Source organism: Salvia splendens, chromosome 4, assembly GCF_004379255.2.
Source record: "Salvia splendens isolate huo1 chromosome 4, SspV2, whole genome shotgun sequence".
Classification (NCBI taxonomy): Eukaryota; Viridiplantae; Streptophyta; class Magnoliopsida; order Lamiales; family Lamiaceae; genus Salvia; species Salvia splendens.
Genome location: NC_056035.1, coordinates 40,864,730 through 40,892,388, shown reverse-complemented (window position 1 = coordinate 40,892,388; position 27,659 = coordinate 40,864,730). Strand labels below are relative to the sequence as shown.

General features: G+C 40.0%; 2 protein-coding genes across 10 annotated transcripts; both read left to right on the top strand.

Moving 5' to 3' along the window:
• Positions 1–162: 162 nt before the first annotated feature.
• On the top strand, positions 163–13,046 carry LOC121800116 (acyltransferase-like protein At1g54570, chloroplastic). Of its 3 annotated transcripts, XM_042199689.1 has the most exons (15): positions 163–781; positions 9,117–9,195; positions 9,321–9,372; positions 9,834–9,889; positions 9,963–10,121; positions 10,204–10,308; positions 10,424–10,530; positions 10,619–10,740; positions 10,876–10,984; positions 11,176–11,306; positions 11,382–11,751; positions 11,863–11,976; positions 12,215–12,306; positions 12,373–12,683; positions 12,754–13,046. In XM_042199689.1, the coding sequence occupies exons 1-14, from the start codon at positions 434–436 to the stop codon at positions 12,671–12,673; spliced, it is 2,145 nt and encodes a 714-aa protein (XP_042055623.1). In that variant the 5' UTR covers positions 163–433; the 3' UTR covers positions 12,674–12,683; positions 12,754–13,046. The 3 variants fall into 3 exon arrangements, with proteins under 3 accessions (XP_042055623.1, XP_042055622.1, XP_042055624.1); XM_042199688.1 differs by having other exon boundaries at positions 164–781; positions 12,373–13,046; XM_042199690.1 differs by lacking the exons at positions 163–781; positions 9,117–9,195 and adding an exon at positions 8,554–8,605 and having other exon boundaries at positions 12,373–13,046.
• Positions 13,047–13,475: 429 nt separating this feature from the next.
• LOC121800115 (protein unc-13 homolog) lies at positions 13,476–26,403 on the top strand. Of its 7 annotated transcripts, none has more exons than XM_042199683.1 (26): positions 13,476–13,700; positions 14,113–14,177; positions 15,079–15,361; positions 15,895–15,961; positions 16,091–16,241; positions 16,531–16,698; positions 17,099–17,191; positions 17,277–17,486; positions 17,558–17,659; positions 17,767–18,087; positions 18,214–18,294; positions 18,608–18,694; positions 18,777–18,959; positions 19,052–19,204; positions 20,234–20,326; positions 20,491–20,562; positions 20,674–20,791; positions 21,448–21,620; positions 22,237–22,321; positions 22,917–23,051; positions 23,476–23,582; positions 24,063–24,140; positions 24,220–24,315; positions 24,658–24,753; positions 24,827–25,010; positions 25,932–26,403. In XM_042199683.1, the coding sequence occupies exons 1-26, from the start codon at positions 13,541–13,543 to the stop codon at positions 26,081–26,083; spliced, it is 3,513 nt and encodes a 1,170-aa protein (XP_042055617.1). In that variant the 5' UTR covers positions 13,476–13,540; the 3' UTR covers positions 26,084–26,403. The 7 variants fall into 7 exon arrangements, with proteins under 7 accessions (XP_042055617.1, XP_042055616.1, XP_042055618.1 ...); XM_042199682.1 differs by having other exon boundaries at positions 15,884–15,961; positions 16,096–16,241; XM_042199684.1 differs by having other exon boundaries at positions 15,878–15,961; positions 16,096–16,241; positions 17,857–18,087.
• Positions 26,404–27,659: the final 1,256 nt, after the last annotated feature.

Genomic DNA, 27,659 nt, shown 5'->3' with positions numbered 1-27,659 from the left:
ATTCCGACATATATGTCATGTAGAAATAAATTAAAATGGTTGTCCATTTTCCTACAGTATCTGCATTAATTATCGTGAAATCACTTTATCTGAATCATCGAAAATGGAACAACAACGTGGAGTTCGCAGCATCATCACAAAAAGGCCCCTCAAGATTAAATAAACGATGCCTTTTTCCATTTCTTGCACAAACTCTTTCAAATTTCCAAGACGTTTCTTTTTTGTTTTCAATGGAAGAAGTAGTAGTGATTGGCCATGTCTCACTCCAGTCTTGGTTTCTCTGTTGTTTATAGTGACACGAAACTAAACATTTTGAGTGGTCTCTATGCATCTCCTCATTTTCTTTTCCTCTTCCCTTTTTTTGTATTTTTCCTAGAATTTAGTATATACAGTATATCTATATAAAGATCCCTTTTTTATACTCTCCAATTCCATGGCTTCAACAACAGTGAAAAGCTTTTCTCTTTCACCACCAAGTTTTGCTTCGAATTTAGAGAGAAGGGCTCATTTTAGACACTCGGTTAGGTGTTTATCTAGTAAGGATTCTTCCACAGCTGCATTATCTTTGGATGAGTCTTTGAAGATTGGCAATGGTGCAGTGAATGGAGCTGTGAGGGAGAGGGTTGGTGTGGGCAGTGACGGCCCTGCTGTTGGTGAGGGAAAGAGGAGAGAGAAGAAGGAGAGGGAGGAGGTAAAGTTGGAACCTTTGTGGGATGATGGATATGGGAGTGAGACTGTGCAGGATTATCTTGAATATGCAGGGGATGTCATCAAGCCGGATGATGAATCGGCGAATTTTTGATGATGATGAATGCTCGTAAAAATAAATTACGACACAGAGAATTTTACGTGGTTCGATTTACTGAGGTAAATCTACGTCCACGGGGAGAAATGGGGGCAGGTTTGTATTGCTTGATCTGCGAATTACAGCTTACAACACAGACTTGCTATATGATTATTTCTCTAGAGAGATTCTAACCCTTTTCTATCTGATCTAAGTTCTATTTATACATTGAACTAAGATCGTGGCTTACATCATCACTCTAGGTCGTGGAGGTCGTGTAGGTCATGGCCTAAGATCGTGGCCTGAGTTGACGCCACGTGGTAGTGGGTGTGTTGGAAGTTGTGGAAATCCTGCATGGGTCCACTAACTCCTTGTTCGGTCGAATACTGAGACCGAACTGCTTTGGTTGCCGATCTGAGAGTAGAGCTTGATGCCGACCTGAGAGAAGAGCTTGATTGGTTGGCTTTTACCGAGCTGTAGGCTGAGGCCGAACTCTTTGGTAATGCCGAACTCCTCCGAACTCTTTGGTAATGCCGAACTCTTCGGTTGTGCCGAACTGAACTCTTTCTTGGGCTAGCTGAGCTGTCACTGCTTTTGGGTTTGTTTAGTACGTACCCCATCACTACCCCCCCCGAAAAGCGAAGTGAATCACTTCGGCGAAGCGAGTCACTTCGGCATTCTGGAAAAGGGTACGGGGGAGGCTGAAGTCAGGGGACGTGCCCTGCGCGTGACTGCATTAAATGCGGCATTAAATGCGACAGTAAAATCCGGCCGTTGAATCCTGAAAAGGTGGGATTCGAAACGGTGCGACGATTTTGAAATCTTCGCCGAATCTGATAAATATGCTCTTTCTTCCTCATTTGAACACCTTTGCTGTTGCATCTTCTATACTCTCTCTTTCTCGAGAAATTTTCTTCCGCTTTCAAGAGCTTCTTCAGACTTTCTTCACTTTCAAAAAGTAAGAAAAATGTCTTCTTCTTCTTCTTCGGTGTCGGGTAGCGGTAGGAAAGGGGATAAGGGGTCTTCTAGCCGGAAAGAATCCGGGGAGAAGACCGTAGAGTATTTTCACAGTATCTTGAGTAAGGATACTGTGATATCTCTTCACGAGAAATATTTTTTACCTGGGGGGAAGGCGGTGGTTCCCGACGATGATCATAGGGCTAACGACCCGCCGGAGGGTTATGCCACCGTTTACGAAGCCTGCTTAGAATGCGGGCTTCGTTTTCCTCTTCCCCCACCTTTTGTAGAGCTTCTTGATTTTTTTCAACTCCCTTTAGGTCAGGTGACTCCGAACTCTTGGAGGCACTTATCGGCTTTTGCTGCCGAACTGCGTAGGCTAGATAAGGATCTGTCTCTGAGGGCAATCCTTAATTTTTTCCAGTTTAAAAGGAAGGGATCTTGGTTTTACTTGATCCCCTTACAGCCTTTTAGGGCCTTCTGCAAAACCAAGTGGCCGAAATGGCAAAACCGTTTCTTTTTTTATAATAGGACTTCGGCTCCGGGCTTTCCTTGGAGAAGGCCGAAGTCCGTGATTCCCCATCCTCGGTTAGAACCGTTGGCCGAGCTCGAGGGCGAGCTCAATAAGATTCCTATGATTAGGAAACAGTATTCGGAAACTGAGCTCGTCAAGGGCGACCTCGTGTTCAATATCTCGTCTTCGGACGAAGAGGCCGAGGGTGAGGATTTCTCTTTATCTTTATGCTCTACTGCTTTAACGAAGAAAACTAACCTTGTTTTCTTGCTTTTTGGCAGTGTTCATGCTGAATAAGGCTATCCGAAAGTCCTCCGAGCTTGAGGAGCCGGAGAAAGAGAAGGCTACCAGCTCGGCGCCTGATGCCGAGAAGAATCCGAAGAGGCAAAAGACCTCTTCGGGTCCAAAGAAGCCGGAGTCGACTTCGGCAAGTAGGAAGGGGAGGACCCAGAAGCCCCCGAGAGCGCCAGAGAAAGACGTGGTCTTGGCGCCTCCTTCGGAGCATATCTGTGAGCCATTTTTATGGCCCACGGACTTCGCCGAGGTGAATTGTCTTCTTGATTCTTTGGCTTGGCTTCTGTCCTGTATTTTTGGTGCCCTCTGTTGACTTTTTTCCTTATCCATTTTCAGAGGAACGATATGCTCTCCAAGCTCGTCGCCGTCGAACTCTCCAAAGCGTCCAACGACTATGCTGAGATGCAGAGGAAATTGGCGGCTGCTTGTCACCGGGCCGAGCAGGCCGAGGCAAACTTTGAGAAAGCCAGAGCTGCTAGGATTTCGGCCCAGGATGAAGCTCAGTTTGCCAAAAACCAGCTCGTCATCCAGCGAGAGCAGACGAAACGGAGTGATGCTGCCGCCGTGGTTGCCCAGGGGGAGGCTCTCCGTGTTTACACGGAGAAACTCTTTTTGAGCAGCCAGTTCTCGGCTTTTGTCGGTAGCCTGGTAAGGCTAATTGCCGATAAGGGCGAGCAGGGGGCCGACGTCGTGCTGCCTCTGTACAGCCGAGAGATAGCAGCTCGGCTTCAGAATCTGCCGCTCCTTGAGGAGCTCGCTTCATCCTCGGTCCTGCTTTCTGCAGACCGAGTCCGGAGTTGTCGAGCTGATCGGGACGAGAACCTGGAGGCTATCTTTGCCTCCGTGGGACCCGTTTCACCCGCTTCGACTTACAACGGAGAGGGTGAGGCCGAGCCGCTGGAGCGGGAGGCCGAAGTCGAGCGAGCCGGGCATCCGGAGAAGGAAGCCGATCAGGAGACGCAGCAGATCGGCTACGGTGGCGCCGAGCAGGCTGGGGAGAGCAAGGAGGCAGAGGCTGAAGCTGAAGCAGAGAAGGAAGCTGAACCTCACCGAGAAGGTGGAGACGAAGCTAGCGAAGTATGATTTCGTCTCCCTTCTCTTAGTTTAGTTTCTTCCTTTATGTAAAATGGCCTTGAAGCCCTCCTTGTATAGAAAATTTTTTTTTCTTATGAATGAAAAAATTCTTCTTTCTGCTCTTGTGTCTTCGTATAGCCTTTCGTACTCTCTTACTCCTGTTGTGGTTTACTACCTGCTCGGTAAGCTGAAATGCCGAACTGACGTAGCTGCTTTGTATTCTTAACTCTCAAGGAGCTGGAGGTACTTCACTGGAAACGGCTGTACTCTTCGGCTTTGGACGAAGCTGAGAGAAGAGCTATAGCCGATCAGACGAAGAATGACGAGCTTCTGGCTCGTTTAGTGAAGCTGGAGGCCGATATCAAGGACTTAGAGTCCGATAAGAAAGATCTGGAGGCCGAGCTGAATACGGCCATTGCTGAGAGGACTGCGTATGAGGATTACATCCGTGTGCGCGGGGGAATGACCATATCAGAAGTTCAGGAAAGAGTTGACGAACTGTGGGAGGAATATAATGTACTCCGGAGGAACAATGCGCTGGAGAGCTCGGCTTGCCAACAAGTCGTGACATCATTGCGGCGCTGGGCTTCTCGGTACGACATTGTTCTTGCCCGGCGTCCCTCAATTGAGAGATTCCTCCGGCATATCGCGCCAACAGATGCTCGCACTCCAGATCAAACCTCTGGTTCCCTTGTTCAAAATCCTACTCCCAGCCAACAACGAACTCCGGAACAGCCGGAAACGTCAAGACGAGAACGGGCTCAGGAGCAACCGGAATCGTCAAGACGGGGACGGACTGAAATTCGCCGAGGAGTTGTGACTATGAGCGAGCAAGATCAGCAGATGCTTATTGCAGAGACTCTTCATCGCCGAGGTGTTAGGACTTCTCGGGCTCGGGGAAGAGGCGTTGGGTCGAGGATAGCATCTCGTCGACCTGCTTATTCTTCATCTGCTCGGAACAACCGAACTCGGCTTCCAGAGGATTTTGCAGATAGGTGGCTTAACTTCAGCAACCCTGGACAGTAGAATAGTCCTTTGTAATAGCGTAACGCCATTTTGTAGGGTAGCGGAGTTGTATGCCGAACAAGATTTGAAAAATGAAATTTTGTTTTCGCTTCTAACACTGTATTTACAGCTTAGCGAAAAAAATTTCATCGTACTTGTCCTCGGTCTTATGAAGTAAACTTCTTCGACCGGACTTGGTCCTTGGTCTGATGAAATAAACATCTTTGACCGGACTCGTCTTTGGTCTGATGAAATAAACATCTTTGACCGGACTCGTCTTTAGTCTGATGAAATAAACATCTTTGACCGGACTCGTCTTTGGTCTGATGAAATAAACATCTTTGACCGGACTCATCTTTGGTCTGATGAAATAAAACATCTTTGACCGGACTCGTCTTTGGTCTGATGAAATAAACATCTTTGACCGGACTCGTCTTTGGTCTGATGAAATAAACATCTTTGACCGGACTCGTCTTTGGTCTGATGAAATAAAACATCTTTGACCGGACTCGTCTTTGGTCTGATGAAATAAACATCTTTGACCGGACTCGTCTTTGGTCTGATGAAATAAACATCTTTGACCGGACTCGTCTTTGGTCTGATGAAATAAACATCTTTGACCGGACTCGTCTTTGGTCTGATGAAATAAACATCTTTGACCGGACTCGTCTTTGGTCTGATGAAATAAACATCTTTGACCGGACTCGTCTTTGGTCTGATGAAATAAACATCTTTGACCGGACTCGTCTTTGGTCTGATGAAATAAACATCTTTGACCGGACTCGTCTTTGGTCTGATGAAATAAACATCTTTGACCGGACTCGTCTTTGGTCTGATGAAATAAACATCTTTGACCGGACTCGTCTTTGGTCTGATGAAATAAACATCTTTGACCGGACTCGTCTTTGGTCTGATGAAATAAACATCTTTGACCGGACTCGTCTTTGGTCTGATGAAATAAACATCTTTGACCGGACTCGTCTTTGGTCTGATGAAATAAACATCTTTGACCGGACTCGTCTTTGGTCTGATGAAATAAACATCTTTGACCGGACTCGTCTTTGTGTTCTAATTTGGCGATTTTCGTCGCCGGGATCGAACTTTCCCTTGTCCTAATTCGGCGAGTTTTATCGCGTGGATCGGACTTTCCCAGTTAACCGAAGTGGTCTTATGCAGTAAACCTCTTTGACTAGACATGGTCGTCCTCGGTCTTATGAGGTAAACTGCTTTGACCGAACTTGGTCGTCCTAATTCGGCGAGTTTTATCGCGTGGATTGGACTTTCCCTTGTCCTAATTCAGGCAAGTTTTATCGCGAGAATCGGACTTTTGTTGCAGTTCGTTTTAGACGAAGTGCTTGATTCTTAAGCAGAATTGTGGTCTTGTATCCTCTTTAGAAGCTTTGACACACAATCGTGGGCTTGTTGCAGCTCGTTTCAGACGAACTGCTTGTTTAAGCTGAATTGTGGTCTTGTATCCTCTTTAGAAGCTTTGACGCACAATCGTTGGCTTGTATGTTCTAAAAAGGGGATCAGCCTTTGAAGAACGAGATACCTCAGTTTTATTTGTAAGAGACGACACTCACATAGACAGACACAACGCACGTAGAGACGAGAACAAGTAAAAAACAAAGAAAACACATAAGACTGACTGACCGGACTGTCTCTTACAAATGAAACTTTTTGAGGTTGGAAACGTACCACGTTCGGGGTACTTATGCTCCTGACACGTGAGTCAATTTGTAAGACCCTTTGCCGAGGACTTCTGACACCCGATATGGACCTTCCCCTGTGGGTTCGAGCTCGCCCAGCTTTTCTGCTCGGCTTACTTCGTTGTTTCTCAAGACGAGATCTCCCACTTGAAATTGCAGCTTCTTCACCCTTTGGTTGTAATACCGGGCTACTTGCTCCTTGTACTTGGCTGCTTTTATGCAGGCCAATTCTCTTCTTTCTTCGGCAAGATCTAGTTCGGCTCTCAGTCCGTCACCATTCATTTCTGAGGAGAAATTGAGTTCGGGGACTGGGTGTGCCGATCTAAACCGGAATCACAGCTTCAGTGCCGTACACCATTGAGTTCGGCTCCGGTGTGACTTCGGTCATTCCGCCTGCCTCTGACTCCGGCTGCTGTGATTGCTATGCTTGATGGTGCCGAACTGATTGCTCGGCGCTTTTAAGCGCAATCTGCGAACACACTTGCTCTTTTTCGATCACCTCGGATGACCGCTATCCCTCCTTTGATGGGGAAGGTGTTCGGCGAGGAAGCCTCTGATCGCTATGATCGGGCTTCTTTTCGTCTCCTCTAGATGAGCTGTCTAAAGACCGTTTTCGACGGTCTGCCTCATCGGCTAGGGAGAACTGGTCCGCAATGTCCCACATCTCTTGAGCTGTTTGCGGACTGCATTCCACGAGCTTTCTGTAGAGAGCTCCGGGCAGGATTCCATTTTGGAATGCCGAATTGACAAGTAGATCATTGAGATTATCTACTTGTAGGCATTCCTTATGGAATCTCGTCAGGAAGTCGCTGATCTTTTCGTCGCGACCTTGACGTATAGAAAGCAGCTGAGCCGAAGTATTCCGGGCTTCCGCTTTCTGAAAGAACCTCCTGTGGAAAGCATCCATCAGATCTCGGTAGGATCTAATGCTGCCTTGAGGAAGGCTGTCGAACCACCTTCTGGCGTTCCCGATAAGCAGCTCGGGGAACAGCTTGCACATATGGACCTCATTGAGACCTTGGTTCGCCATATTATACTGATAGCGTCCCAGGAAGTCATGAGGATCCACGAGTCCGTCATAGGTTATCGACGGAGTTCGGTAGTTCTGTGGAAGGGGAGTTCGGGTGATATCGTCCGAGAACGGAGTCTTCAATGCTCCGTACATGGCGAACCCGACATCTCTTCGGTATGGAGGAGATGGAGATCTCCTGTGATTCCGGTACCGAGGAGGAACAGGAATGTGTCGGGGTTGAGGATTCTTCTTCCTGGAAGACACGGTACTACTGCGGTAGTGGCTTTCATGTCTGGACGAGGAAGAAGAATCTACCGTTTTCGTCTTCGTCTGTTGGCTCTTTTGCAGGAAGGCTAAGAACTCATCCTGCTTCGCCATGAGAACTGGTGGTAGGGCTGGCAAATCGTGCGGATTGGGTCGTTATCGGGTCAACCTGATAATGACCCAACCCAATAAGGCCTAACCTGAACCCGACCTGTTAAGGAAACTGTAAATCCGAACACGAACCCGACCTGCTACCTTCAAATCCGAACACGACCCGCACCCGACACGAACCCGTTATCGACACGATATAATATGGGTTGACACGACACGATAACAACCCGAACCTGATATTACACGATTAAAACCTAATATTACACGATTAAACCTTAATTTTTAACCTAATTTACACAATTAAAATTCATTTTATACTATTTAAACCTAATTTATAAGAAATTAAAAAACTAAAGTAAATATATAATTTTTAAAATAATAATAAAAATAATAATATTATTTCTTAATGGGTTACCCGTATCCGACCCGCATCCGACCCAAACCCAGCCCGAAATTATCGGGTTCTTAATGGGTCAACCCGATAAGGACACAGATCCAATAAGACTTGACCCCAACCCAATAATTTCGTGCGGATTCGTGTCGGATTATCGTGTCGTGTCGAAAATTGCCAGCCCTAACTGGTGGTGGATTTATCCCTAGGCTGTTTTCCAGACCTGTGGGATGGATTGGCTTCCTCCTGGTTCTCACGGGCGGGAATACGGGTACTCTGCGATCTGGTATGCATTTTTTGGGTTGAAAAAATGGTCAAAAATTTGCTTTATCACAAATTTGGTTCTCTGTTTCCCACAGACGGCGCCAGTGATGAATCGGCGAATTTTTGATGATGATGAATGCTCGTAAAAATAAATTACGACACAGAGAATTTTACGTGGTTCGATTTACTGAGGTAAATCTACGTCCACGGGGAGAAATGGGGGCAGGTTTGTATTGCTTGATCTGCGAATTACAGCTTACAACACAGACTTGCTATATGATTATTTCTCTAGAGAGATTCTAACCCTTTTCTATCTGATCTAAGTTCTATTTATACATTGAACTAAGATCGTGGCTTACATCATCACTCTAGGTCGTGGAGGTCGTGTAGGTCATGGCCTAAGATCGTGGCCTGAGTTGACGCCACGTGGTAGTGGGTGTGTTGGAAGTTGTGGAAATCCTGCATGGGTCCACTAACTCCTTGTTCGGTCGAATACTGAGACCGAACTGCTTTGGTTGCCGATCTGAGAGTAGAGCTTGATGCCGACCTGAGAGAAGAGCTTGATTGGTTGGCTTTTACCGAGCTGTAGGCTGAGGCCGAACTCTTTGGTAATGCCGAACTCCTCCGAACTCTTTGGTAATGCCGAACTCTTCGGTTGTGCCGAACTGAACTCTTTCTTGGGCTAGCTGAGCTGTCACTGCTTTTGGGTTTGTTTAGTACGTACCCCATCACCGGACGGTGGGCCGGTGCGGTGGTTCACACCAATCTCATGTGGGCCCCACTTGGGAGGCTCTCCTGTCTTGTTTTTCTTGCCTGGTAAATGGTGTTTGTTTGATTTCTGAATTTCATGCTTTTTTACTATGAGGATTTGGGTATGTGGGGATAGATTGATTGTTGTTTGTGCTTAAAAAATATGTTTTGAAGCTCCTCTTTTGTTATAGGAATGGATGGTCTTGGACTTGGGCTTATTCTCCACCATAAATCTCTTGGAAAGTAAGTATTTTTGTTAATGTTTTTTTAGTTGTCATGGAACTGAAATGGTGTTGGAACTGGATTTGAAGTTATGGTAGTATTTTAATTCAATTTCAAATCCTTTATTTGGTAAGGTTAAGTAGTTGATATAGAATTGTATTCTAATTCCAAATTCTTTTATTTCTATTCATTATGTTTCTCTACGTTATTTTTTCAATACTATATATTTAGTTGTTTTTGTGCAAGTGTAAAGAGTGTATATGAGCTCATTTGATGTTCAAATTTTCATGATCCTATACATTGAAGAATTGTAATTTTTCTTTTAGTATTTATAAATTATACCACCTCAGTTCCAAGCAAGAGAGCTTTTTTAACTTATTATGATTGCATTAAGAATGAAAGCATTAGTGGTAGCATTGTGTGTCTTGCTCCCTTTAATTTGCCTCAGTAGTTCATTACAATGGTTCTTTTTGTTGGTGTAGGGTCTTTGATGTTCGGTGCATGCATATCCCCGTGAAAGATCGAACCCCATTTGAAGGTATCCACGTTTATCAAAATGTCTTCAATGATGGTTTCACATGAGTAACACTCTTTTGTTCATAAACTCTTAGAGCTGGTAGTATGGGTTGAACGATCTTTGAGAGACGAACACTCTTCGTCTCCTAATAAGCCCATCTATCTGGTGGGAGATTCCTTTGGTGGATGCTTGGCTCTTGCAGTTGCAGCAAGAAATCCTGATATCGACCTTGTCGTGATACTAGCTAATCCAGGTCTGTTTCAGAACCAACATATTCGAACTTTTTTCAGATGCTTCGTTCGATAGGAAGCTTAACTGATTATTTAATTTTTCAGCAACATCATTTGCGAGGTCACAGCTGCAGCCATTTCTACCGTTGCTGGAAGCATTGCCTAACGAACTTCATAACGCAGTTCCTTATCTCCTAAGCTTCGTGATGGGTAATTACTCAGTGCTTTTGGTTTTGGATATCTTTACTACACTGGAACGAGTAGTCGAAAATTTTCTGGAAACAAAGCTTTCTGAGTTGTAAACTGTCTACCTTCCAAAAACCAGGTGATCCACTGAAGATGGCTACGGTGAATATTGATACAGCAGGCCCTCCAGCCCAATATTTCGAACAGTTAGCCAACAACCTCACTGCTATGCTGCCTCGTCTTTCTGTAAGGACATCGTTGCTCTTGCTCGATCTAATCTGCATTTTGTTTTTCAAAACTTAATACCAACTCCTATTCAATGAAACATTAATAGGGCTTGGCTGATATCATACCAAAAGAAGCCCTGCTTTGGAAACTGAAGCAGTTGAAAACCGGTGCTGCTTATGCTAATTCTCGTCTTCATGCCGTTAAAGCTGAAGTACTTGTTCTTGCTAGGTTTGTTCTCTATCTTTCTCTATTACTCGATATTATAACTAAAGGATACAACAGACAACCATTCTTCTTCTTTTTCGATTTTGTGCACATTATATTTTCCGAGTCATTGAATTATTGACGGGTCATGCATATCAGTGGCAAGGATGCCATGCTTCCCAGTAAAGACGAAGCTTGGAGGCTCTTAAAGTCACTGAAAAATTGCAACGTACGATACTTCAAAGACAACGGGCACACGATATTATTGGTAGGTGAGGATATTATCCTGGTTTCTTCATAGATGTATAAGACCGTGTTGCGTCACACTTTGCTATGTTTAGAGGACCGATTTAGATGCTAGACAATGGAAATTACGTTTCTTGACCAAATGGCTGAGAAACCGTTGGCATAAGATTAACGATTCAAGTGTTTTGAAACACTATTTCTTGTTTTTTGCAGGAGGATGGTGTTAATCTATTGACTATTATAAAAGGTACTGGCACGTACCGTAGGTCCAGAAACCTTGATTATGTGATGGATTTCGTACCTCCTAGTAAATCCGAGTTCAAGCAAGCAGTCGAGGGAAACGGGTAATATACCAACACAATTCTTTATCCTTGTGTTTTTCAGAGTAAATAGTGAAACATTCTTCTATATTTGGACAGATTCCTTCGGAATTTCACTGGTCCTGTGTTCTTGTCTACTACGGAAGACGGGAAGATAGTGAGAGGCCTAGCCGGAGTTCCCGAGGAAGGTCCAGTCTTGTTGGTTGGTTATCACATGCTTATGGGTTTAGAACTCTCACCATTAGTCGAACAGTTTCTGCGAGAGAAGAAGATCTTGGTTCGTGGCATAGCACATCCGACTTTGTTCTCAGATCTTGTTGAAAGCGAGAGCAAGGAGTTTTCGTTTAATGACACCATCCGGTTATATGGCGCACTACCTGTTAGCGCAAGCAATCTTTTCAAGCTGTTCAAGACAAAATCTCACGTACTGCTGTATCCCGGTGGTGCTCGAGAGGCTCTCCACAGGAAGGTTCGTATCGTATGTGCTGTGTTATTTCGTTTTTCTTCATAAACATGTTTGTAACAATGTCAAGATATCACCGTTTTAATTATGCTTTCAATGTGGAACTTTGATGATCAGGGTGAAGAGTATAAACTGTTCTGGCCGGACCAGCCGGAGTTTGTGAGGATGGCTGCACGATTCGAAGCCACAATCGTGCCATTTGGAGTCATCGGAGAGGACGACCTAGCTGAGGTACTTTTTGTGATATTATCAGCTAACAAGTTTTGCCTATCAATGATGAGTATCACTAGCCTTGCATTTTTCCACATACTAAAGTTTAAAATTGGTCTCGTACATTTGCCCAATTTGGACTTTTAAACGCGCTTGGCCGTTAAATTTTGATGGAACCTTTAAATATGGACCAAGATATAATGTTCGGGACCAAAAGCTAACAAACTTAATGTGTACGACCAAATTTTCTTATCGGCAGTTAGTCCTTGACTATGATGACTTGATGAAGATCCCGTATCTGAGTGACCAAATGCGAAGGAACAACGAGAAGGCTCAACAATTTAACGTCAGGTATGCAGGCCTTACCTTTCTGTTGTAACATGTCGAAGCTGATAGCTGATATCTCGGTTGCTGTAGGGCCGGGATGAGTGGTGAGGTCGCGAATCAAGAGCTGTATATCCCCGGGCTCTTGCCAAAGATTCCCGGGCGGCTGTACTACCTATTTGGGAAGCCGATTCCGACCAAGGGAAAGAAGGAGATGCTCAAGGACAGAGAAAAGGCGCGAGAGCTCTACTTGGAGATCAGGTCTGACGTTGAGACGAGCATGTCGTACCTGCTCAAGAAGAGGGAGCAGGATGCGTATAGGAGTATTGTTGATAGGACCGTGTATCGAGCCTTTCGTGCTCCCATGGATCAGGTCCCGGCCTTTGAACCATAGGTGGTTAAAGGTAACTAGGTGACCTTGGATGTTGAGTCATACCTGCATCGACTCTTGCTTGTTCTCGTGTTTGATTGCAGGTTTTGGTCGTCGGTGTTCTTGGATCTCGTGGTCTACATAAAGAGGCTGTGATCAGAATGTTGGTGTTGTGGAGGTGGAAAAGAAGGTGAAGCTGTTGAAGACTGTTGCTGTAGTGTGATATCTTCAAAAGATGTATACATTAATTACATTTACATAGTTGGTTTATAGTGAAATGTAGTACTACTAGTTGATTTGTAAACAAGGTTCTGCATAGGATTCACTTCGGTCTCAATGTAGGAGACCAAATCGAAATCATCTTCGAAATATCTTATATTGATGATATGATTCATACTCCCTCCGTCCATATTAAGGTTTAATAAGCTCCACATTCAATTAACCTCATTTTAACTCATATTTTATTATATAACTAATGTATAAAAATAATATTTATATTCCAATAATTTTTATCACTAATTTTCTTTACATTTCTAAAAACTCGTCACGGGTTTAATTGTCGGCGGTATAATTCTAGTCCATAAAATACTCTTTCGTTGTAATTATAATTCTAGGGCCCTAAATATTACGCTAGACCTTTACTTATTTGGGCATAGGCCCGATATAGTTTGCTCAAAAGGCCCAAAACAAAAGCAACAAAGAGAAAATGACTTTATGCTTTATGCCGTAGCCTTTTCGCGCTACTCGATAAATAGAAAAAAATAAAAATGAAAACAAAAACGAAAATGTCATTTTTTCAATAAACTAATAATTGACACAGTGTGACTTTGTGCCTTTTTCATTGTTCAAACCGCAGCAAGTTTCTGTGCTATGTGAAAATCGGAATTGGCGATGGAGTTCTCGAATGATTTGCTGCGGCGCTATCGCGACGATCGCCGAAAGCTGCTGGAGTTCCTCCTTTCGTCTGACCTCATCAAAGAAATCACCACGCCGGCGGACATCGAATTCGATCATCTCAGCGCTGATTACGTCCTCGAATGCATCCAGTCCGGTATATACATCTATATACAGTATATTGTGTGTTTGTGTGTGTATGTTCGTGCTGTGGATGTATGCAGGCGTGTAATTTTCAGCTGTGAAGCATGCGCAGAACTGCTACTTGTTGTTCCGTTAGATGAATAATTGTTGAGCTGTAGCGAGGAGCTGTGTCGAGACCTAAAATTACAATTGCTTTATTATTTTTAATACTTATTTTGGCGCGAAGAGGTGCGTCGGGGAATTATGGTTTTGATTTTTGAGATTTTAAATGATCGGAGTCTCATTTTGGCTGTGGAGAAGTATATTTATGGTACTTGGCTGTGGAGAAGTATATTTTTCTCGATTGTTTAAATTTCTATTATCTATTTAATTGTTTCTGTGTTTTTTAAAATTTGGTAGAATGAATGGTTGTTGTTGGTGGTTAGGTGGTGTGCTTGATGTTTCTCAAGCAACAAGGAGGTATCGTGACGAGTCTTCACATCCAATAGCGGTAAGAAATCCAGTGGGAGGTTCTTCCCACTTTCTCCTTTTGTTGTCTAATTATTGTTCTTTTGGTTGATCTATGGAACTTGAAGTCCTAAGCTCTGGACTTCATTTATTATTGTCATCCTCGATCCTTCTCTTGTAGTATTTGTTTTATAATTCAGATTTTATGTATGAGTCCTGCTTCTTTGTATGCGTGGCATTAGATATATTTTTTTGGCAAACTACCCATTAAAATCTGATTATAAGTCCAGTTTATCTTTTAACTTTTCTCTGATTAAAGTCTAGTACCGTTAGTTAAGTTTCTTCTTGGTCAGTTAGAATTAACAAGATTTTTTCTGTAAGAGCATTTTACATGCCAAATTTTGTCTTACCTATTTTACAGTTGCAGAAGAATTATTTGGTATGGTCTTATACCTGGAATTTGTTCGTCCATCAAAGTCAACGCCAATTGTTGGCTATGTAATCTTGCTAGCGTCATGTTCTACATTTTCCCCAGTCCTCAGGGATGCTTCTAAATTTTTTGTATCTTGCTTTAACTTGCCCTTTGGAGGATGCAGGGTTACTCATTACTGTACTTAATAAAATTTTATTTGGGAAAAACAAATATAACACTCAATTTTCTGGTAAGCTAAAAATGCAATTCTCAAAAGTTTGAAAACACATTTCACTCCTTCACTATTACGATACTATATTAATTGTAGGAAAATATAGTAGTATAAGATTGAGGTGCATGTGCATGTAAGTTTTAAGATAATACTATATATAAATGAGATTGAGGTCATGGAGGATATGAGGTACACTGCCTGCTACTGTTTAAACGTGCCTTTCATTTTCTCCAGTTTGATTCAGTTATACTTGTGAGACTATTCTTATTGCCTTGTAAACTGATTATATTAATTTTGTAGATGCACTTGCAATCAGGAGATGTTTTTTACCTCCTCTCGGGAACAGAATCAGCTGGATCTCCACCTCGTCGTGTTGCACCGTCAATCCCCCTGAACCGGAAAGCAAACGAAAGTGACTTTGTTGAAAGGAATAATTTTCCTGGGCCAAACTATCCAGCTGCAGAAAGATCACATATCTCCAGTCAGGAGGCTGGGATTAATTATCAAGAAAATACTATCCCATGCGCAAAATCATTGGATAATAAACTTACCCATTCAGTAGGATTACCAAATCTAAGAACAGGTACAGATATTTCTCATTGTATAATTATTCCCTACCAACTAAACATAGTCAGCTGACTCAGCTCAAAAGAAATCATTAAAATGAAGTTAAGAAGCTTCAGTCAGATCCATTTTCTCCTTCTCAACTTATTTGTTTTGTTGATTTTATTTATAGAATATTTTCTTTTATTTGATTACTGATGATCCTTTTGATACTTTATTTTGCTTGGCTCTAAAATTTAAGTGGTGGATATAAGCATCCCCTTTTAAGGTTTGTTAGTGGTTTTGCTCCTTCACTAAGAGACACTTAAACGATTTTGTAATATGTAACCAATTCATTTTCCCTCCCTGCTTTATTTTATAGAGGGCTAGGAGACATGAGAAAGACTTAGGTTGGTCATGGAGTGGCTTCTCTATGATCATTGAACTCAACCAGATTTAGAAAGTTTGAAGGTTCTCATAGATTATTCATAGTGTTCTTGGTTTATTGGCTGTTTTGCAAACAAGAAATTCCAGTTTTGAGTAAACTGATGCACAGTTTTAGGATTTGTGAAGGTTTATGGGATGATGACTTGCGGGAAACTGCTTATGAAGTGTTTCTTGCATGTATGCTTTTTTCCGGGTAATCTTTTCTTCTCTGTGCTACTTAAATAACTTTTTTGGTATTTTTTTGTTCCACCCCTCCCCCCTTCTATTCATTACACTATAGGCTTTTTTGTCTCATTCGCTTTTCTGCTTTCTGTTTGTTTAGGTTAGAAATTCAGACAACTGAGGGTAGAAAGAGAGAAAAAAGTTCTAAGTTCCTTTCTGGGTTAAAAAATAGGAAAGAGAAACGGCATATAGAATCGGCACCTATTGAAAGTCATTTGAAGGTCCTTGACACAATTCGCTTACAAATGCAGGTATTTTACTCTGTTCCCGCGATATTACATTTGTTCTTGCGGGGTTTCAAACCCCGGTCTACCGATATAACGAAAAAAGATCTAATAGTTGTCTGACATAGTGACATGGAAATTGCTCCTGTGGGGTGTCAAAGCCCAGTTTACCGAAGCTCAGCACTTAATTCTTCTAATTGTCATTGAGCTGAATACTATCCTTGTCTCTACTCATTTAGTTCCTAAATATTTGAAATTTTCTTAACAAGGGGGCATGTTTCCACTCTTAAAGTGACCCTGTCCGTGTTTTACACAGATATCTGAAGCTGCAGATGCTTTTATTAGGCGGAGATTGACACAGTTCGTGATGGGGAAAGTTTGCGCACAAATCGACGTTCCACAGTTGTCCTTGGTTCTCTTGACTGGTTTATTAAGATCTGATTTTCCAAGCGAGAAATCATACCTCCATTGGAAGAGCAGACAAGTAATTTGTTCCCACTGGGTTTTGCTTTTTTTGTTTGCAGAATTTTCTGTTGTTTCAGTATGCTATTTTTGTTTGCACAAATAACTTATTTTCTTGTCATAGAGCATGTGATACCCAGAGACATGCAAATGGTAGTCCGGCACTAAATAGAAAAAGTTAACATTGCATTTTTTACTTTTTCTGACCTGACAATTACAGTGATTTAAGGCCTTTCTAAGTTATTATAAGCCGTTTCTAAGTTATAAGTTAAACATCGTTGGATTAGCATCTGTAGCACACAAGAACATTTGATCTTCCTTCTTTTATTCCTAAACTTCATTTACCTTGCATTCAACAGTTTGTAATATTGTTTCTGTTGCCTAGGCTTGTTGCTTTCAGTTTGTGATTCTAGCTTCTACAGGTAAATATTTTTGAAGAACTAGTTCGTTCTGATCATATGAAGACTGAAAAAGAGATGATCGAGGAGTCACTTGAAAAAATAAAAAATTCTAAGGTATATCTTGAATTTAGCTTTGTTTGACAACAGCACTGGCAGTTACCCTCTTTGATAGTTTTTCTTTCTTCTTTCTTATGGCCAGGAATGGGATATAAAGATGTCCTCTTCACAACGGAGGGATGCTCTTTTAACTCTTCGACAAGTTGCTTTGGCATTTTCATCCATACCTGGGCGCTTTGGAATAGAGGGTGAAACATACTACTGGACCAGTGGTTATCATTTGAACATTAGACTCTATGAGAAACTGCTTTTCGGTCTATTTGATGTTTTGGAAGAGAGTCAGATTATAGAGGTTTGGACTCTGCATTTTATATGTTACTTGTTCTGTTACAAAATATATGATTATGTTTGAATCCGTACCAGGAAGCAGAAGAGATCTTGAAGTTGGTGAAATTAACTTGGTCAATGTTGGGCATTACAGAGAGACTGCATCACACATTATTTGCTTGGGTGCTTTTTCAACAGGTATAAACTTTCAGATGCATCGTTTATCTTAACTAGTTGTTGCTAGATGTTTTCTCAAAACGTCAAAATCCGCCACAGAAATTTGATATTAGATTATTCTGGAACAGGTGCATAGATTGTTTTGGGTGACTTTGACGCATCTCATCAAAACTTTTACCTCTGTTCAATTTCCTAATGAAAATTTGTTTCACTTGAAGTTTGTTACAACTGAAGAGGCAATACTATTGGACCATGCTATTCGTGAAGTGAAGCATGTTTTATCTGCTGACATCAAGGATGACAAAGAAGTGTCCTACATGAGGAGCTTGACGTGCCCAACTGTTGGCATTGAGTGTGAAACTAGATTTGATTTGCTGCAGTCCATATTTTTCTCAATTAGTTTGTGGTGCGACAGTAAATTGCAGGATTATCATCTATATTTCAGTCAGGTTATTTGCTTTCATAACTTGTCAGAGCCTCCTATATCGCTTGTAGTTTAGTGATGCTCGAGACTTCGAGCAATTTTGAAGTGGTGCTCGTTGTAATAATATTCTGAAGGGATCTTAAATTTTCAGAACTCTTCGTTCTTTGAGAGGGTGTTGACAATGGGGTTATCCACTGGGACTCAAGATTTTATTCCACATAGAAATACCCAGGTACCAACACTGCCGAAAAATCACTATAAATTTGATCCTATATGGTGTGAGAGAAGTGATTTCCATATTGGACAATTGTGAATTTCCACATTTCGGCATCTTCTTTAATTTCTGTTCTATGTAAACTACAGAAAGTCAAAATTTTGTATTAGGCTACAGCTGATACTTCTTAATTCTCATCTGGATCTAGCTTAGCAAGACGTTTCAGATTGTACATCATGTCTTAGCCAGGAGTTCAGTTTTTCAGTAATTTAGTTTCTCTTGTTGCTGGTGAGAGCTAGTATCGTCCAAACTAATCTTGTTGTCCCTGTAGTTTACAGGATATTTCCTTCCCAATGATGTTGTTACTCAAAAGATAAGAGTATACATTGAGAAAACTCAATATGCTGCCTGCAGGAGGGTAAGGCTTGTCTCAACAGTAATGTTGGAAACCATTAACTTCTTTGCTTATCATCATGACAAAGTTTATGCCTAAATTTCAGGCTATTGATTTTGCTACTGGCTCTATGAATGGTAAGAGGCATCCTCTGGCTATTCTTGCAAGTGAACTCAAACAAATTGCAGAGAAGGATCTATCCATATTCAGCCCCATCCTGCGTCGTTGGTATCCTGAATGTGCCATGATCTCAGCCAAGATGTTACACCAACTTTATGGTGAAACACTGGTCTGCTTGTGGTGAAACTGAATGTTTTTTCTCAACTTGAAATTCCATGTCGGTAATTATTGATGTATTTCACTTCTTTCCTTTTCCTCTAGAAACCGTTTATGAAGGATATTACAAGCATCACTGAGGATGTCAGGAAAGTGCTTCCCGCAGCTTATGGTCTTGAGTGTTGCCTTATTGAACTCTATTCTTCAGCTTGTGAAGAAAACAATTCACACTATAGCAGGGGATTTGAGCGTTATCAGGTTGGTTTCTTTTGCAACCCTTCAAGCAATTCACACTAATATAGTTTGATTTTGAGAAAAAAATTGATTTATTGATTGTTGAACTTCTTCTGATCTTCTGATGAAGTGATGATATTTTTCTACAAAGAAGTCTAATAGCGGGGAACAGCCACTTCCTTTCACCTCCGGTCCACCTCTGTCTTTGTTTGGCTTGTGTTTACGGAGAAGCCAAATTACAATGCATTCTTATACAGAACATATTAGTTTTTTTTGCATCTTGTATGTTGGTATGCTTCTCAAGATGCAATCTATCTTCGTGTTAGCATAGTCCACATATCTGGGAAATTTAGGGAAATTTCGACCTTTTACTTAAAAGCTACTGTATTTCTTTTCTGTTTTTTAAGGTGGCAATCTATGCTTCCTACTGCTGTGCTCCACATCACTGGAATATCTGCTTATGACTTCATGCAGAATAATGCTTTTCACGTATGCTAATTGGTTGCTGTTTTCGGAGGACTGTATGGTTGGGGTTATTGATGGCATCTGAAAAGTCTTCTTTAACTCCATTTAGTGGTATATGAATAGCAACCACTAATATATGTAGTTTGTAGAAGTCATATTGAGTTCTGCAACCAGATGGTGATGGACTGCAGCCGCCCTCCCTCCTTTCCCAACACACACGCAATTCGTGCTAACTAAAACGATGTAATTTCAGATTTTGACATTGTAATAAAGGATCACTATTCTTTTTCCCTGAAATACACCTCCATAAGTCATCACCTGATTATTCTTGTGTCTTGTAGTATGTCGATTTCCCAATTTTATGAAACAAATTATCCTGCTAAAAAAAGTATTTGCCCTTTCCTGATGGAACTTGGCTATGGCAAAAATGGCTGTTGTATTATTTACATATTTATATTTATTGGCATCATGCTGCAAGCCCAACCCAAAAATGAGGGGTTGTAATATGTACTAAGTTGATGCATTTATATGATTCATGATTGTCTCACACTTCGTTTATGCTCATTCCTTTTTTACTTCTCGCTGCAGATTGCTGAAATTTCAAAGCCTTTCATTCTGGATTGGGTAGTTGCACAATACGAAAGAATTCTGGAATGGACTGGGCGTGCTTTTGATCTTGAGGTCTTTCTCATATTCGGTTGACACAATATTATGATGAGAAATGAAGTATGCCGGCCCATGTTTGTGAAGCTCTTATTGCTAACACAAATTTAAAGGGAAAATACAATGTGTTATTCTGGGTCTCTATATAGCATGTCAACCAATTTCTTTTCCCATGTTGGCAGGACTGGGAACCTCTATCAGCTCAGCAAAAGCATGCAGCTTCAGCAGTTGAAGTGTTTAGAATCATAGAGGAGGTATGCACAGTTTCTATATAATGACTGATAGTCTGATACACATTATTTGTGCTAAAGGAAATTTTGTTCTACTTTGAATTATTCAAAGATAACATATCATTTATTTTGCAGACAGTAGATCAATTTTTTCAGTGGAGCCTCCCAATGGACATAACTCATTTACAAGCTCTATTATCGATAATTTTCCACAGCCTGGATACTTATTTGTCGAAAGTAATAAGCCAATTAGGTATGGAACTTCTGATAGTGCTGATTTTTACTGTATATAGGTATTGCTGCAAGTATGAAAACTGCCGTGCTCTGTTTATTACTCCCTCCGTCCCATAATAGATGTCACACTTTCCTTTTTAGTTTGTCCCACAAAAGATGTCACACTTTCTTTTTATGGAAAAAGCTCTCCCTCAAATTAATATAAATATACTATTTTCTCTCTCCATCTAACACAAAATAACATCTCATAAAATCCTGTGCCATTTCCCAAGTGTGTCATCTATTATGGGACGGAGGGAGTACTATTTTAAGTTGGATCTTGCCCGTCTTTGATGTAAAAAACCTACATGGTCTTGTTTTTTAATAATATTGCCTATGTAATGCTTCACCCATCAAATCTCAATAAAACTTTTGTTTTTTGTTACAATAATATAAAAAGAACATACAGACTGAGACTAGTCTGGTGGGATTCGAGAAATTGGCCTATGGAAGGGCTAGTGAAAGTATTATGTTGAGCTTATCAGGGCTTGATCACTTTTCTATTCTCTAGGGATTTCTTTGTCCATTAATTCCACTGATGAGTTAGTCTCTTCATGATCTTCTGAACGTATGGTTCATTTTTTCTTCTGCAGCCAATTAACATGAAAATATAACAGTGTAACTTTTGCCGTACAGTTGAGAAGCAAAAGTTGTACCCTTCTACTCCTCCACTGACTCGCTACAAGGAAGCAACATTTCCTATTATCAAGAGAAAGGTGGCTGAGAGTTCAATTATTGATCATGAAATATATAAAGAGTTGGATGAGCTGACTTCTTCCAAGCTATGTATCAGATTAAATACATATCGAGTGAGTTGAAGTTGGTTCTGATTCATTTGCTATAAATTCAACCCACCATTTTCACTTTTTTATTAATTGATTCAGGTGTTGTTTGGCTGGTTTAGGAAATACTAAGTAACACAAAATTGATGATTTCTATAAGTTCAACCATTGTTTCAAGGGTTGTGCTTTAGAGTGCTGAAATGAAACTGGCATCTTTCATTTACATTCTATCTAATAAAAAGGAGCTCACCTATAAGTCTTTAGTATGTTAATTTAAGTGCTGTTTAGAAGACATCAATTGAGAAGAAACAATAAAGATCTTGACGTTCATGTATATCCAAAGAAACATGTCAAGTGCATCATAAGTTGGACCAGAACAATAATGATGCTGGGGGTTATTATGAATAATTGTTAACAATAAAAGAACATTTGTTTATGATCCAGTATATGATCTTTTTTAGGGCAACTGTCTGTATGTCAGTATGCAAGTTACGTAAGTACTTGATTTAGATAAGGATGCATAAGAGGGCCAGTAACCGTAGTTCTAGGAGCTGATTGACATCTAAGCTCACCATCTCTGAACCATTCCTTAATCTGAATCTTGTTGCAATACTTACACAGAAGCTGATGCTTATTTTTGCAGTATATTCAAAAACAAGTTGCGATACTTGAAGAAGGCATTAGGAAGTCGTGGGAATCTGTCGCATCAAACAGAAAAGACAGATATTGTAGGTTCTTTATAACTCCAAATTATCCATTCTAATTTATGCAATCTTATTCTTTTAGATATTATCATGTTCTTAATGCTTCAGAAAACAAGTGTGCAGTTTCTACTCCTCATTTCATCCAAAGGTCATCTAAACAGGCCATTTGAGTTGGGAAATTACCTACTTATTGTTAATATCTGCATCAACCAAAACTAGTGAGTGTAAATGAGTTCCACTTGTGAAGTCTTTAGGTTCAGGATCAAGCTTGCTTTTCAGAAGATTATGTTAACTCACCGAGTAAATAGACCTATGCTGGGGGCATTCTTTGGAAATGTCACTTGAGACTAAATTTATGCTCAAGTAAAGCTTATTGTAGAGAGAAGCCATTCTGCCACTTGAACAAATGGGAATAGTATTGCATATGATTTATAAATATCAGTTTCATGGCATATATATTCATTTATAGTTTTCCATAATGACATGGTTTACTTTTCTTAAATGACTTTGTAATATGGAAGAAACCACCCTAGATCAACACAAACTTCCATTATGTGATAGAGTATCCCAGTAATAAATCAAAGGAAGCTTACATTAACACACTGTTCATCTCATTCAGCAACAGAGAGAACTCCTGCAACTTTGGAGCCAACAGATGTAAATGGTGAATCAGTTTCTGAGATTTTTGTTGCCACTATGGATTGCATCAGGGATTCTGCAGCTCAGGGTATTCAGAAGACTAGCGAATTTTTAGGTAATCATGAAAGGTCCTAATTCGTGGTCTGTAACCTCTGCTAATTGATAAAAGTAATTGATGCATTAATTACAATAAAATACTCCTGAGGCATCTGTAGTTGTGGAGAAGTTTACATGAGATAAGCAAATGATTCTTTAATCTGTTCTTTGAATTCAATGTCGTCTCTGTTCTAAATAAGCAAATGATTCTTTAATCTGGTTACCCGAAGCATTTATGTTTACGGTGCATATAAAAGTATTGTTTTCTTTGACCAAACTGATGGTGCAGTGTAAACTACTTGTGACTGTGCCAACCTTTGGTTAAATACTTTACCTTGTAAAATGTGGGGTATGGCCGTATGGTATGGAACGAAAGACATAAAATTTTTTTTCTCTCTATGTGCTTTAGAATTGAGCTGTGACAATGTTTTTTGGACTTCCAGGTGCCAAAGTTGTATTCTGGGATATGAGAGATTCATTCTTGTCTTATCTATATTATGGGGGCGTCGAAGGAAACCGCATAGAAGCTGTACTGCCACAATTTGATAAAGTAAGATTTTTCCCTCCCTAATGTTTTAGCTACGAGCACCTACTTTGTAGTCTTCTATGTAATCTCTTCCCCTTTCCCAATCGAATGCTACTATTTTCCTAATCAATAAACGAACATCAAAACATATGGTCTGATATCTGAGCCTGCTTTGGTGCATCAAACAACTTTCTTCAGTGTGTCTAATATTTTTTTTCTCTTCCAAAGGCTTCCCATCTCTTAAATATAATCATTTTTAGTAATACTTACTGTAATATTTTGCTGAACATCTTAATCTTGAAAGTACTTAAAAGTGTTCATAGTTGATAATGATATAGTGCGTGTTTCATTAGCATGCTTCCATCTACCTTATAGAACATGTGACTTGCTCAGTAAATTATAAATGGAACTTTTAATTAAGACGAATTCAGGACATTGAATAGAACTACATAAACTATTTCTTTACTTATAAATTTTCTGAAGCATTCCCTTGCATCTTTATAGGTCCTGAATGATGTATGCAGTGTAGTTGACGATACAATCAGGGACCTTGTAGTGTCAAACATTTGGAAGGCATCATTGGTATGATCTTGCCTGTGATATCTGTAAATTTTGCTTTTTTACACTTTTTTATCTGATTTTATGTTTCAATATGCAACAGGAAGGTTTTATGTGGGTTCTACTTGATGGAGGCCCTTCACGTGCATTTTCTGATTCTGATACTGTTTTGATTGAAGAAGACTTTAATATGCTAAAGGTGATCCCAATACCACTGCCATCTGAGGATTATTTCATAGTCATGATTTATTCTAATATCTAAAACTTAATACTACTATTAAATTTGCTGTCTTCAGTAACTGGTAGCTTAGAAATAGCTCAGTCATGGATCAATTCATACAAATATTCCTGGAAATCATACCATGCCAAATTTGTTTTTTCCACCAAACTTGTCAGATGGAAAAAGAATGTATAGTTTGTGTCCAACTAGACTCTGGTCCTATTGGTGATATTTACCTTAACAAGTTTGATGTTGTTACAAGGTTGTAATACATTGAATAATTTTTTTCTTGAATAATATACTTAATTCATAATTTTGCAGGAGTTGTTTATTGCTGATGGAGAAGGCCTCCCTCGTTCATTGGTTGAAGAGGAAGCAAAATTTTATCGTCAAGTTCTTAGCCTGTTTTCCCTTCAGGTAGATATGTTCCTAGCTTTCAATCACTACAGATTCGTAGTTCTCATTTTCCCTGATCATTCTCTTGTGGCAGACTGAATCCTTGATCAAGATGCTAATATCATCCAGCCAAAACATGTCAGCCGGTGTGAATAGGTATAAAAAGGGTCAAAGATATGTTGGGGATACTCATACTTTGCTTCGAGTATTGTGCCACAAGAAAGATAAGGAAGCTTCAAAATTCTTGAAAAAGCATTACCGGTTTCCTGCCTCTTCTGGTAATCATCCATTCTATTGCTTATTGATCTAGGATAATTTTCAATCTCACGTTTAGCGATATGATCTGAGGAGCAACTCTAGGAAGAAAAAGAAATAAATCACTATTAAAAAGGAAGAAACAAATATGACCTGAGTTCAGATGACTAATAATAGTATGAATAAAAGCTTGATAACATTTATAATGACACTAGTGTCTAAATCCCAAAGACGGTTGAAGTGTGAAAAAAGTGTAGGAGAAAGGAGATATGCACACATAATAATACCCCTAAAATCGAAAAATATTCGGTGGTGTGGTGATATACAAGTTACATTTACATTATGGGACGTGTGGATGAGTCTTTCTTGAGACTGCGTCATCTAATCTAAGCAGAGTATTTAACATGAAACTGTAGGATTTTTCATAGAAAATGCTTCTATCAAATGAAATGTCTCTGCAGACTTTTGGAAACACATAAATGATTATGTTTATATTCTAAGTGCCCGTTCGGTTAACCATATAAAATAATCTTAGATAACAATATAGGATACAACAAAGATAGGCCTTTTTGATAGAATGAGTTTTATCTAGGATTGATTTAGTCGGAGGGGGTAAGGCTAGAATGGGCTTTATCTAGGATTGATTTAGTTGGAGGGGGTAAGGCTAGATGGATAGTCTAATTAAAATAGTCAAATTGCATTAGTGTGTATAATAAGCACACGTACAATATTCTAATCTGATACTCCTCCGTATTCCTTAAATGACATTGTGTGTATAAATTTACAATGCAGGTAACCGAACAGGGGCTAAATATTCGTTTAGTATGCATCTCTTTATATTACTATTTCATTTTGATTATCACTCACTTTGCGATTCAAGAAACCTGCCCAACTTTATGTAATTAGCCTATATATTGCTTAGCTTTTCCATTAATTGATTGCAGAATATGATGAGACTGCAGTGGAGAGTTCCAGTTTTGGTTCCCCTTTTGTTGCAGACATCTTGAAACGCGGTGCCTCCTTCAGTTGGTCTGAGAAAAGTCATAGCAGCTTCAGGTCCATAACGAAGAAATTTCAACAAGTGTCGTGGAAATAAGATCTGTGGCACGATGAAATATGATTACATTTGGCCAGTAACAAGCATCTAAATCGCGCGGAAACTGAAACTGATGCCTCAGACTACTTAGGGCTGTAGCAGAGTCCTTTCGACCAAGAAGAGGAGAGGGTAGTGATGCTTGTAGAATAAAATTAGCCGGAAAGGCATATTCAAACATGCCTCTGATCAGCCCATGCTTTGAGCAAAAGCTTGAAAGTCGGAACTGGTGGAGCGATTTTGGCTCTAGCAGAGATCAAATTGTTGTTTGGGTAAAGGAACAGCCTATATTAATCATTGTTGCTCATATAGTTGCACTTGCATATACTTCCTTACTATTTGAGAATCGGTTGTTTATGCATATTTGGACACACACACACACAGTGAAAATCAATGCTCCCTTCGTCCGCAATTAAATGTCTTATTTCACTTTAACCTTAATTAAAGGCAATAAACGATTTTACGTACAAAAATTAAAAAATTATACAATAAAATGTAGTGTAAAATCTCTATTTATTCTATCCTCTATAATAATTCTATGACAATGAAAACAACCCACCAATATAAATACTCCTGCAATTTTAATCTAGGGTTAGAAGAAATGAGATATATGGAGCGGCTACTTCTTCTTCCCCAAATATCTCTTCCTCCTTCATCTTAAGTATAATAAAACACTAACAACAAGGCCAAAATATATTATTAGAAAGGACAAAACAAAGCAATCAAAAAGAGTAAATACATTCATATAGCAATATAACTCAAAAGAAATAGTATAATAAAACTCTAAAACGAGTGAACGTTCATATTATCCATCACCAAGGATTTGAGGGAAACAAAACTAGGACTATAAATAAGTAAGTTGGAAGGAGCAGAGCTCCCCCGTGCTGTGATCACTCGAATAAATTTAGTCTTGCCATTCGGGTAGTATAATAGTCGAGCAGATTTATCCAACGCGAGTAAGATCCCGCCATCTTGGAATGCTTTAATGAGATAAAGCTTATCATGGTCATATTCGAGTACTTTAAATTCATCAATAATACCATCAATTTCATCCTCGTTAACGTGCTCACTCATATTAATTTTTAATATATGACGAAGAATATGATTTGTATCGAGAAATTCACCACGAAGCCTCTCTTTGTATGCCTCAATTTCATGAAGAATATAACAAATTTTTCCTCTTGTCATATTATCATCGTATCTGAATATATAATGAAGAATGTGACCAATTTCGACCTTATGGATTTGTCTCTTGATAACATAATCAAGAGTCCAAGATTTGTCATCTCCATACTCTTTCATGCACCATATTTCTATTGGAATCGTGCTTGGTCAAATGATTTTTGACTAATAATAAATGTTACAAGACATTTAATTTTGTGAAATTAAATGCAATAACGTCGATCTACGTTCCGAGTAGATGACCGTAGTATATTCATTTTCTCAAATCCGATTCCCGGTGAGTGAGAAATAATATATTAAAGTTGGTCACAATAAAGCTAGAAATGAGCTATGTGAAAAGACTAAGGGATTAATTAACAAGGTGTTAATCATCCCACATCGGGGATGATAAACTTCT